The sequence below is a fragment of the Myotis lucifugus genome, unplaced genomic scaffold, assembly GCF_000147115.1.
Source record: "Myotis lucifugus unplaced genomic scaffold, Myoluc2.0 scaffold_227, whole genome shotgun sequence".
Lineage (NCBI taxonomy): Eukaryota > Metazoa > Chordata > Mammalia > Chiroptera > Vespertilionidae > Myotis > Myotis lucifugus.
In genome coordinates, this window is record NW_005871275.1 from 803703 (window position 1) to 817229 (window position 13527).

Below are 13527 nucleotides of genomic sequence, written 5' to 3' on the forward strand. Positions count from 1 at the left end.
CCTTTCTGTATCCCGATATAGTTAACTCTCAATTGATTTGTGAGAATGAAAAGAAACACAGACCCAGATAACTCAAAAGTAATTTGTTAGACTTTGGATTTTTAAGATGATTTTGCACTGGATTTGCATTCCCCTTTGGGATTTATTTAAGCTGCTATTATGATTAGTTTACATTCCTTAAGCATGTACCAGCTGGCTAATGGAACAAATAGGCAGGCCTGAGGAAGCTGAGCTAGGATGGATCATTGAAAATTGATTGTAGTTTGTTCCTGTGCCCAGAATACTGTCTGCTTAATGATCTAGCTTTCTTGAATTTCTTGTTTTTATTAAAGTTTATATTCTAATAAAATAAATTTGTTTTACAAAAAAAACTTTAAGATGCTTAAAGGATAAAGTATAGAAATTACTGTACCTAAAGTTAAATTGATGTTTTAATTGTTCATATTCTTTATGTACTTAGTTCTTATATATTCTCCTATTTGCTTTTCCTGTATTTTCATTTTAGATTAAACTGTTTCATCATCTCATTAAAAACCACTTTTTTGCATGATGTTGATGTTTCATAATCTTTGCTAATTTAAGTATTTAGCCTCTGAAAATGTGCAATAGAAAATGGACTTGCTATCTCCTTACCCAGGAATTCATTAGCGAATGTTCCAGGCTACAGTAGTAAGGAAAACTGGCTGACTTTCTATTTTTCCTCCTTAATTTTGAAGGTGATGTTATTTCAAGAAAGGACTACATAATTGCTAGGAATTGTTTTCCTTCTTGGAAATTAAGCCTTGCAGAAGGCTTGTACAGGAGAATTTGGGGTGGGAGGTAGCGAATGCTCAACATTCTTAGGACAAAGCAGTGAGCAGTCCTTCATTCCTTCTGCCCTCTAGGATCACCATGTCACCCAGTTCTCCTCGAATGAGTGTGGAAGCAATGGTAACTCTATTAAAACTTTTGTTGTTTTTTTTCATGCATTTTATTTTTGCCTCTTTTAATGATAAAGAGAAAATGTCTTCTCTGGGACTTGCTGTGCAAATGTTTGTGGAAGAGATAGGAAGTATAATAGACCAGGAGATTCGTAGCCATAAACACATGGGTCCTTTTGTTTCTCCTCTTCTCTGATCATTAGCAATATTACCTTGGGCAAGTTAGTCAAATCAATTATAAATCCATACCTTGGGTCAACCCCAACCATATGTATGGGGTACTGCTTCCCACATTTGTTGTGGGCTTTACCCATGAAAAGACGGGGATGTCTAAATGCCATCCCCATCCAGTTGAGCCCCACCTTTTATCATCTTTCAACACAGATGACTTCGTTTCACCTCAGGCATTTTTTCTGATGCATATACCTTCTTTTCCCTTTGATTGTAGTTGTAAATCAGAAAGTTTCCTTTATCGCAGCAAATAAAGTTAACAACAGTGTTGGAGATAGTTTTAAATAAATCAGAACTACCAAAGAATCAGTGTCAAACTTCATAGCTTTAGACCAGGGTCCTCACACTTTTTAAACAGGGGCCAGTTCACTGTCCCTCAGACCGTTGGAGGGCCGGACTATAGTTTAAAAAAAAAACTATGAACAAATTCCTATGCACACTGCACATATCTTATTTTGAAGTAAAAAAACAAAACGGGAACAAATACAATATTTGTATTTGCATGTGGCCCGCGGGCCATAGTTTGAGGACCCCTGCTTTAGACAGTGCCTGGAATATACCTTCAGGGTCCCTACAAAGTTCCTGACTGAGTATTGTTTCCTGCAGACATATAGCATTCCAGCTGTATTATGACACAAATTGGCTTGTCCAGAAAGCTAACCAAATATTTTAACCAAGTTTTTATGGGAAAATGCATTCTAGTTTATTTATAATGGATACATAGTTTATTCATATTGGGGAACTGTCCAAACAAGTTTTTCCTTAATTATTTTTTAACTAGGGACCCAGTGCACGAATTCGTGCACCTTGAAAGGAACTGTGGGCCGCGAGGCTGTGGTGGGCACAGGGGTGGGTCTCGGCCCATACTCTGCGCCCCTGCCTGGCCCCTCCTGCCATGGACCTTGGTCCCCTCTCTGCTGGCAGCCCTGCTCCTGCCGCCACTGCTCCCATGTGCTGATGGCGCCAGCCCCACTCGCACCCGCTGCTGGCATCATCAGCGGGTGCGAGTGGCAGCAGCTGCCCCGATTGCTCCTCAGGAGAAGGGGGAGGTGGAGAAGCCCTCAGGGGCAATTGGGGCTGGCAGACACCGCTCACACTCACTGACGGCACCAAGCAATTGGGCCAGCGCCAGACGCCAGCAGCAGGTGTGAGCTCCAGCGCTAGCAGCGGGTGTGAGCGCTGGGCGGGACCATGGCGCGTGGGAACAAAGAATTTTCAGTAACCACCAGAGGCTCACCCCGATGACAACGACCGGCGCCTCGCCTTGGTCTGGCACCCCTGCTCACCTGCTCCACCATCTCGCCACGGCCAACACCCGCCATGTTCCATGCTTTACCGCCTGCTGCCGATGCCCACCATGCTCCGTGCACGCCCCCTGGTGGTCAGCACACGTCATAGCAACTGATTGTTCAGTTGTTCTGCCGTTCAGTCTATTTGCATATTAGCCTTTATTATGTAGAATTGCTTTTGATGTCAGGAGGAGAAAGAGCACATGGGTGAATCCAAATATGATTGACTACCTGTTTTTATTTGGAAAATACCACACTAATTGATGGGAATAAGGAGGTATATTTGGAATATTCTTATCCTTTGATATTTTGTACTTACATCTATAAGGATGAAAAAAAGATCCCTGTTTCAGAGCTGGATAGGATAAATTTTTTATGAAATACTGTATGAGGCAAGCCCTCAGATCACATCAATAGAGTGTAGTATTCTTATTTTAAAGAGGTGGAAGGAGAAGCTTGTGTGGTAATCAGATGCATTTATCAACTCATACCAACAGGCTGGGCTGTGAAACATAACTTCATTGAGCAAGTTGGGGGGTAAGAAGGTGCACAGTTGGTCAATGTTTCAGTTCTTCATTGACCCTGTCAGTGGGTCCTCCCAGAATGGATTAGAAAGTGTCATGCTGCTGAGTTACCTGAAAAGGCATTTTTTAAAGATCTTACTATTAGTAAGTTTATTGAAAAATGTGTAAGTTACAGAAAAATAGCCAGATATATCTGTTGAATATTAAGAGGGTGATGAACAGTTTGAAAGCATACTATTAGGTATATGTAAGTAAATGCCAAGAGAAACAGATTTAAAATTGTTGAAAATTTTTTTGGTGGATAGGGACAAATGATACACAAGACTGCTACATTTTATTATGAGTCTTTAAATAGTATTTGTCCTTTTGTTTGTTTGTTTGTTTAATATAGTTTTGTTGATTCCAGAGAGAAAGGGAGAAGGAGAGAGAGATAGAAACATCAATGATGAGAGAGAATCATTGATTGGCTGCCTTCTGCATACCCCACACTGAGGATTGAGCCTGGAATCCGGGCAGGCACCCTGACTGGGAATCAAACCATGACCTCCTGGTTCATAAGTCAATACTCAACCACTGAGCCACACCAGTTGGGCTAGTATTTGTCTTTTTAAGCTATGTGCATGCTTTGATGAAATAAATATAAAATAAAATATTTTTATAAGCTAACAGAATGTTAATATCATTTGAGAAATAGTAGATAGTATCTATAATAGTACTATAACAGTCCCAGAATATGATTGGTAATTAAATGTTTTTATATAGAATCAATATATAGTTATCCAGTTTCAAAACATTCTAATTAGATTTATAGTTCTGCCTTCGGACCAAAGCTATATTTGTTTGCACCCTTCTACCCTTTTTTTTTTCTTTTTTTTCTTTTTTTTTTTAAATATATTTTATTGATTTTTTACAGAGAGGAAGGGAGAGGGATAGAGAATTAGAAACATCGATGAGAGAGAAACATCGATCAGCTGCCTCCTGCACACTCCCTACTGGGGATGTGCCTGCAACCAAGGTACATGCCCTTGACCGGAATCGAACCTGGGACCCTTGAGTCCACAGGCTGACGCTCTATCCACTGAGCCAAACCGGTTAGGGCCCTTTTTTTTTCTTAACTTATTATTTACCAGAGGCCCAATGCACGAAATTCGTGCACTGGGGGAGGGTGTCCCTCACCACAGCCTGCACCCTCTCCAATCTGGGATCCCTCTCACAATCCGGGAATTATTGATCTGCTGCCTCCTGCATGCCCCCTACTGGAGATCAAACCCAAAACCCAGCATATGCCCTAACAGGGAATTGAACCATGAACTCCTGGTTCATAGGTCAACACTCAACCACTGAGCCATATCAGCCAGGATGTCTTCTACTATATGGATATGCCACTTAGCTAAGCCTTTTTTAGTAAACATTTAAGTTTTCTATTTTTCTTCAGTTGTTAAAAAGTTGTTTAATGACTGTCTTCATACATATAGTTTTGCATACTTATTTCAGTATTTCATAGGATAAGGTGGAATTTTTAGGTCAGCAGGTATGCATTATTTTTAAAACTCTATCATGTTATCAAATTGTCCTCTAGAAATGTTATGTCAGTTTCAGTCCCCATTAGTAGAGAAAAGAATATCCATTTCTCTACTCCCTCACAGATGACAAAAACAGTCTCATTATTGTTGGGTTAATTTATATTTCTTAGAAAAATAATGTATTTGAACATTTTTAATATGGATATAGTTTGTCATTTTGTCTTTAGTTTTTCGTTTTTCTGCATCATATAAAAAGTGGTTTTTTTAAATTTTTGTGTTCAAAACTATCAACCATTTACAAAAAAAATTTCTCCCTCAATTTTGAAAATTTATTTCAGAGCTGTTCCTTTCCAATAATCACATACAGTTGATTTTTAGAATTTAGTGGGGTGACTACCTCTCAAATTTCTTCCTTTTTCCTACCAGGAAAGCAATAGAAGAACTGCTTAAAGAGGCAAAACGTGGGAAAACAAGAGCAGAAACAATGGGACCTATGGGTTGGTGAGTACTTGAGTAATCTTCCTTAAAACTTAAAATAAATATTAAAGAAAAAAGCCTTCTTTAGCATATAGAGGGATTGTAAAACCATAAATGTAGAGGAAATCACTCAAGGCAAGTGGTAGAGAAGAATACCACTGAAGACTGAAGCTGAGAAACTCTAATGACTTGAAGAAATGGGCAGAGGGATGTATATGGAGAATGTCTGTCATGGTTTTATCATCCATTTGGTTCCCAAATCCCCAAGAATATATACATACTGCTGTGCCTAAAGGCACCTATGTGAGAGTAATGTTATATCAGTGTTTATTGTTTAAGAATTCTGTTTTAATTATAGTTATTAGTAAATTAAATTTTACTTTAAAAATTCCTAATTGTATGCATTTTGATTATGTGACAAATTCAGCCATATAGAACTTAAGTTTACCTTTGTAGTTTCTATATAAAATAGAGCTGGTTAGCCCTAGCCAGTTTAGCTCAGTGGATAGAGCATCAGCTACAGACCGAAGGGTCCCGGGTTCGATTCCGGTCAAGGGCATGTACCTCGGTTGCATGTTCTTCCCCAGCCCGGGCCCTAGTCAGGGCTCGTGCAATAGGCAACTAATCGATGTGTTTCTCTCACACCAGTGTTTCTCTCTGTCTTTCCCTCTCTCTTCCAGTCTCTCTAAAAATCAGTGGAAAAATATCCTCGGGTGAGGATTGGAAAAAAGAAAAAAAGAAAAATATTCATGGGAGAGGATTAAAGGGAAAAAAAGAAGAAAAAGTAAAATAGAGCTGGTTAAAAGTTAGTAATATAAATAAAGGAAAAAATTAGCCCTAAGAATAAAGTCTACTCTTTTAAGCATTTCTTTAGCAATAGCATTCCCATTCAATAAATATGCTGATTTTAGATCTTTTATCTACAATTTAAAATTTATTATGATGGAGTATTGTGAGCCATTAAAAAGTAAAATATAAAAATAGAATTCCTGTCAAGATGGCAGAATAGGTAAAGGCTGTGCTCACCTCCTCCCATGCACATCATAATTACAACTAAAATATAGAACAACCATCATTAAGAACTGCCTGAAGATTAGCTGAACAGAAGTCTGAAAACTAAGGATATACAAAAGAAGCTATGTGGAAACTGGTAGAAGGGATTGACACATGAAACAGGCAGGCCCCACAACTATGGTGGCCATTAAGAAACAGGAGGGATATCTTTACTGTGGAGATCCCCCCTGAGGAGTAAGGAGTCCCAGCCTCACAATAGACTCCTCCATCCCAGGGTTTTAGTTTGGGGAAGCAAAGTTCCCATAACTTCTGGCTCTGAAAACCATCAGGGATTGTGGCTGAGTGAGATAAAGGGCTGCAGGAGTCCCAGGTGTTCCTCTAAAGCAGTGGTAGAGAATGTCCGGCCTCCAGGCCATATAAGACCGAAAAATCATTTGGTCTGGCCCTGCCAGGGCATTAGGGGTGAGTTAATTTGACCAAATATAGTAGGCTAATTTTTAAGTTGATAATTTTGTATGGCCTGAAAATTATGTTATAAATATCCAAACGGCCCTTGGCAGAAAAAAGGTTCCCCACCCCTGCTCTAAAGTGCCTGCATGGACTTAATCAGTGACAGACTCACTTACTCTAAGCTCCAGCAGCTAGAAAAGTGCCAGGGACTTATCAGGAAGAATTAAATTATCTGGCTTCAGAGGAAGGGCTGAAGGGGTAGCTTTCTCCCAGATAGAATTGCAGGCAGACACATTTTCCTTTGTTAAGCCCTCCCCCCACAGAGCCTGCTGTCTCCATCAACCTGGCTAACACGTTCACTTGGTGATTCCATAAGACCCTGCCCACCTAACTTGCAGGCTCCCCCAAACCGCTTCCAGTGGCTTTTCCAGACAAATGGCTAGTGTCAGGTCACTCTGAGGACTTTTCCTAAAATGTCTCAAAGGTTCACAAAACCCCAAACAAGCAGCAGCTGGCCTCAGCCATAAGCTGCCCAATAATTGGCAGTAATGGATGCTGGCCTTGGTTCCAAGCTTAGCCTCGCTAGGCACCTCCAAGCCCAGTAAGTGGCAACCTTCTGCAGATCACTTTGTAGTTCATGTCAGATGACCCAAGGCCAGGCACAGGCAGCAGCTGACCTTGGCCTATACCAGAACCCCTCCCAAGAGGACCCAGAACTAACACACCTAGTGGTCAGGTTCAGACCACACCAGAGCATCATCCAACCACCTCCACAAACCACACACCCAGAGGGCAGACTTAGCAGGTGCCAGAGCTCCACTTAAGTGACTCCTGCTCCATGGGGTCAGCGTTTGCACAACAACTCCACTGTAATCATGGTCATTCCTCCAGTCAGCCTGAGGGTCAGTCCCTCTCATTGATGTGCTAACAGGAATCAAGGCTCAACTACAGCAGGAAGCAACACACCTGGAGCACCTGCTCAGGTGACCAGGGAGACTGTACCACCAGGCCCCATTGGGCACCTACTACATAAGGCCACTCTATCAAGACCAGGAGATATAGCAGATTTACTTTATATATAGAAACAAACAGAGTCCATCAAAATGAGGAGACAAAGAAACATGTCTCAAATGAAAGAGCAGAACAAAACTCAAGAAAAAGTACTCAGCAAAATGGAGATAAGCAATCTACCTTGCAGAGCTCAAAACACTGGTTATAAGGATGCTTAGTGAACTTAGGAGAAGAGTAGATGAACTCAGTGAGAACTTTAATAAAGAGATGGAAAACAGCCCAGCCGGTGTGGCTCAGTGGCTGAGCATTGACCTATGAGCCAGGAGGTCCTGGTTCAATTCCTGATCAGGAAGCAAAGTCCCCATAACTTCAGGCTCTGAAAACATGCCCAAGTTGCAGGCTCAATCCCCAATAGAGGGCATGCAAGAGGCAGCCGATCAATGATTCTCCCTCAATATTGATTTTTTTCTCTCTCTCCCTGTCCCTTCCTCTCTGAAATCAATTTTTAAACATTTTTTTAAAACATAGAGAACATAAAAATGAAGATAGAAAACTTAAGAAAGAACCAATCAGAAATGAAGAATACACTAACTGAAATGAAGAATACATTACAGGGAATAGTAGAGTAGATGAAGAAGAGAATCAAATCAGCAATTTGAAAGAAAAAGGAAGCAGAAAGCACCCAATCAGAACAGGCAAAAGAAAAAAATATTTTAAAAAATGAGGATAGCCTTAGCCAGTCTGCTTCAGTGGATAGAGTGTCAGCTTGTGGACCAAAGTGTCCCAGGTTCATTTCCAGTCAAGGGCATGAACCTCAGTTGTAGGCTCCTCTCCAGCTCAGGCCCTGTTCAGGGTGCATCCAGGAGGCAACCAATCGATGTGTTTCTCTCACATTGATGTTTCTCTCTGTCTTTCCCTCTCTCTTCCACTTTCTCTAAAAATCAATGGAAAAATATCCTTGCATGAGGATTAAAAAAATAAAAATGAGGATAGTTTAAGGGGCTTCTGGAACAACATCAAGCATGCCAACATCCACATCATAGGAGTAACAGAAGGAGAAGAGAACAGGGTATTGAAACGTCTTTAAAGAAACAATGACAGCCCTGGCTAAGTGGATAGAGCCTTGGCCTGTGGACAAAAGGGTCCTGGGTTCACTTCCGGTCAAGTGCATGTACCTCAGTTGCAGGCTCCTCCCCAGCCCAGGCCCTGGGCTCGAGCAGGAGGCAACCAATATGGAAAAATATCCTCGGGTGAGGATTAAAAAGAAATAATGACAAAAAACTTCCCTAACCTGGCGAAGGAAATAAGACATACAAATACAGGAAGCACAAGAGTCCCAAATAAGACAAACCCCAAGAGGCTCCTACCAAGGTGTATCATAATTAAAACGTCAAAGGTTAGAGACAAAGAGAATCTTAAAAGTAGCAAGAGATAAGCAGTTAGTACAAGAGAGCTCCCTTAAGACTGTCAGCTGACTTCTGAACAGAAAATTTGCAGACCAGAAGGGAGTGGCATGAAATACTCTAAGTGAAGAAAAGAAAGGACTTGTAACCAAGATTACTCTACCCAGCAAAGCTATCATTTATCATTTAAGGAGAGATAAGGAGCTTCCCAGGTAAGAAGCGGCAAAAGGAATTCATCACCACCAAACCAGTATTACAAGAAATGTTAAAGAGACTTCTTTAAAGAAAAAGAAGAAAAAAATAAGATAAAAAATATGAATAATAAAATGGTCATAACTACTTAATGTAATTCTTAACTCAATAAGGAGTCAGTCTAAAAATGGACAAAGCATTTGAGTAAACATTTCATCAAAAATTATATAAGATTGTCCAATAAGCATATGAAAAGATGCTCAAATCATTAGTTATTAGGAAAAAGCAAATTAAAGTGACAGCTACCACAACACATGCACTAGAATGGCTTAAACAAAAAATAAAAAAACTTCCAGTACTAAATAAAGGTGAAGATGTGGAATAACTAGTTGGTGGAAATGTGAAATCATATAGCCACTTTGAAAAACAGTTGACAGTTTCTTACATAAATACATTCATAATTCTTCTAACCAATTTCCAGAGAATTGGAAATTTAAGCACACACAAAAATCTGTACTGAAATGTTCCTAGCAGATTTATTCATGATAGTTCAAAAATGGAAATAACCCAAATATCCATTAGTTGATTAATGGATAAACAAATGGTGGTTTTACCCATACATTGAATACTAGTCAGTAGTAAAAAGGAAAAGAACTACTGATGCTCACTGCATAGATGTAATCTCAAAAGGATTGTATTAAATGAAAGAACCCAGACACAAAACATCACACAGATTCCATTCATATGACATTTTAGAAAAGCTAGAACAGATCATTGTTTCCCAGGAAGTGGGGGTAAAAGGGAGGGATTTACTACAGAACTTTTACAAATGATAGAAATGTTCTATATCTTGGTAATTGCATGACTTCATACGTTTGTCAAAACTTGTAACCCTATTTATTAAAAGGATAAATTTTATTCTGTATAAATTATACCTCTGAACCTGGTTAAAAAGAAAATAATGTCATCATCTTACCATCCCTAAAGATAGTCTAAATCTAGGTAAAGGTCATCAGTGGCTGTTAAATTTATCAGATAAAAAATTGATAGGGAACTTCCTGATGACTGCGTCAGGCTGACAACACCTGAACTCATTGATCAATCTTTGCACCACAGTAGGAAGAGCATAGCACCACTTAAAACATCCTTGTCAAAAAATTGAACTCAAATAAGTCTAAGTCTCCAGTTACAACTACTAGTTTGCAGGAAATACAGAGGGCAGAGAAACATGTTAAACGACACTGTTGGGATAAAATCACACAAAAAAACAAAATGTGGGGAATTCTACGGAACAAACAACCTAGTTTCTTTAACAACTGGATTGCAAGGAGAAAAGGAGGAAGAGGAGTATCCTATGAATTAATAGATTTGAGACACATCAAGTAAAACGTGTAGCCTGTTAGAATCCTTATCCAAACTAACAAGTGGGGGTATTTGATGCAAATATTAAGGAATTAATGTCGATTTTTTTATATGTGAAAATGGTATTCCTGTTATTTTATTTTTTAAAAGCTATTATTTTTTAGAAAATCACCCTGATGTATTTTATGGCTGAAGAGATATAATAAAATGAAATAATCCCAGTGTGAATCTATCTGTATATAACACAGATTCAATAAAATACCTACCTCCTGGAAGGACAATTGTAAAACGTCAGTAAGATTATATGTCCGAAAACCCTCAGCATGGTTTCTGACATGGAACAATCAGTGAATGTTAGTTAAATCTGCTCATCTTTCTAGTTGTCTGTCCTTTACTGAGATAAACTGCCTCTGTTAATGGGAATCACATTAGTACAAACTTTATTAGGGGCAGGCTGCTTTGATTTTTGGTTTAAAGCACGACCTTCATCATTGGTCCAATCTAAAGAATTAGTATACAGTAAAATCATAAATTCAGATGACTTGACAAGTGAATAAGAAAATATCAGTCAGAGTTCTTGCTACATGAGGAGTGTTCAAGATCATTTTTTCTAGGCAGCTGGAAGTCATTCATTCTGACCACCCTAGTGCCGCGTATTGGCTCAGTAGAACTTTCTGATAGTACAATAACTAGTTTATCAATGTCAGCTCTTTGCCCACTTTGGAGAGTTACCACATGTACAAGCTATCTTGAGATTTATGAAAGTGTTGATGTACTCTTTGGGTAACATTTCAGTTAGGTTGGAGTTCCCAAAATTATGGAAGACCCAGGTTCCTTTCAGTTTTCAAATCTCCCAGCTATAGAGTGTCATTCTTTTCCACATGATCTAATATAGTAGCAACTATTAAAATCCACATTTTAGTTAGCAGAAAGGAAGAAGAAAAGAAAGAAAGCAAACCTCTCCTTTTAAGGACACTTCCCAGAAGTTGTGTATACCATTTCTACATTATACTCCATTGGCCAGAATTTAGTTCCATGTCTTCCTAGCTTCAAGGCAAGAAATTTAGGGGTTTTGTGGGGGGTTTTTTCCCAGGCAGTCATGTGCCAGATGAATATCTGGGGTGCTTTACTACTGAAGAACAAAAGAATGTATATTAGGGGGTGAGGGGGACAACTAGCAGTCTCTTCCCATAAAGGAGGGAGAAGCATGCTGGAAAGGAAGTAAAAGATGGCAGGAAAAGTAAGATATTCCAAAATTATAAGATAAGTCCTGGGAAAACAGGATATGAAACTTACATTTTACCATTAGTCTACATTGTTAGTTTTCTCAATTGTCTTATAACAATGGTCCTCAAACTTTTTGGTTTTAGGAAACTTTATAGTCTTAAAATTTATTGAGGACCCCAAAGAATTTTTTTATATGGGTTATATCTATCTATATTTGCTGTGTTGAGCAATTCTTACAGTATTTATTAATTCATTTTAAAATAGTAATAAACCCATCACATATTAAGGTAAAGAATATTTTTATAAATATAACAAAATATGTATATTGAGTAGAGTGGCATTGTTTAATGTTTTTGCAAACCTCTTTAATGTCTGGCTTATAAAAGATACATGGAATTTCATATCTGCTTCTGCACTCAATCTGTAGTAATAGGTTATTTTGGTTGAAGTAGATGAAGAAATTCTGACCTCATACAAATATGTCTTTGGAAAAAGTATTTCAATGGCCTTTTCAGAAAACTGTGATGTTCTTTTTTTTTTTTTTAAATATATTTTATTGATTTCTAACAGAGAGGAAGGGAGAGGGATAGAGAATCAGAAACATCGATGAGAGAGAAACATCGATCAGCTGCCTCCTGCACACTCCCCACTGGGGACATGCCCTCAACTAAGGTACATGCCCTTGGCCGGAATCAAACCTGGGACCCTTGAGTCCCCAGGCCGACGCTCTATCCACTGAGCCAAACCGGTTAGGGCTGTGATATTCTTTAATACTACATCAAAACTTTGCAAGTAGTAGTTCCCTTCTTTCTCAATTTTTTTTTTTTTTTTTTTTTTTACTGATTGATCTTAGGGACAGGGAAGAAGGGAGGGAGGGAGGAAGGGAGATTTGTTGTTCCACTTACGTATACATTTATTGGTTGATTCTTGTATGTGTCCTGACCAGGGATTGAACCCGCAACCTTGGCATATCAAAACAACACTCTAACTGAGATACCCAGCCAGGGAAAGTGGTAGTTTCTTAACATTCTTTTTAATAATGTGAGCTTTTCATTTCTATTATAATAAAACCCCTTGATCTATCTTGCACTTTGACTGGATCTTCTACTCATGCATGATTTTGTAATATCATAAATTGGTCAACTAGAAAATACTAATTCACTGAGCTATGAAGATCTTTCAAATATTGACACATTTCATTATGTAATATTTTTAAAAAACACATTGGTAAATATCACCACTAATCTCACCAGAAAAGTCTTTTAAGTTTTGGGAACCAATCAAGTTAAAAGTTTTCCAGGACTCTAATTATCTTTCACTTGAAAACACCAGTTTTATAATTGGCAATGAACACTGAGTTCTTAGTCCAGCATACCCTAAGGATGTGGGCTATAAAAGGTCTGGCTCAAGCACAACCATGACTTGCTTCTGCTCTCTGGTGCTGGGCCAAAGAACAGCTTCCCTTCGTGCTCATCCTGAGAGAACACCTGGTCCTGAGAGAACACCTGGTGTTCATTCTCTCTCTCTCTCTCTCTCTCTCTCTCATTCTCTGTAAATAGAAACGTTCAAGTACTAATCCATTGGTTCCCAAACTTATCTGCACAGTTCAAATCATCTGGGAAACTTTCAAAAATACATGTCTGTGTCCCACTGTCAAAGACTATTAGTTTGGGGTATGGTCTGAGCTTTGGAGTTTTAAAAAAACACCCAGGAGCCCTAGCTGGTTTGGCTCAGTGGATAGAGCTTAGGCCTGTGGACTAAAGGGTCCCAGGTTCGATTCCGATCGAGGGCACATGTCAGAGTTGTGGACTCAAGCCCCAATAGGGGGCGTACAGGAAGCACCCGATCAATGATTCTCATCATTGATGTTTCTATCTCTCTCTCCCTTTCCCTTCTCTGAAATC

General features: G+C 39.1%; 1 protein-coding gene across 2 annotated transcripts in view; it reads left to right on the plus strand.

The window, feature by feature from the left end:
- Nucleotides 1–866: 866 nt before the first annotated feature.
- Nucleotides 867–13527, plus strand: part of POLR1D (RNA polymerase I subunit D) — a 22130-nt gene continuing 9469 nt past the window's right edge. Inside the window, exons 1-2 of one of the 2 annotated variants that reach the window (XM_014463907.2) lie at nucleotides 867–930; nucleotides 4914–4988. In XM_014463907.2, the coding sequence (XP_014319393.1) occupies nucleotides 4972–4988 (17 nt within the window). In that variant the 5' untranslated portion in view covers nucleotides 867–930; nucleotides 4914–4971. Of the gene's footprint in view, nucleotides 931–4913; nucleotides 4989–5750; nucleotides 5770–13527 lie in introns of those variants that run through there. The other variant, XM_023762017.1, reaches the window with a different exon arrangement.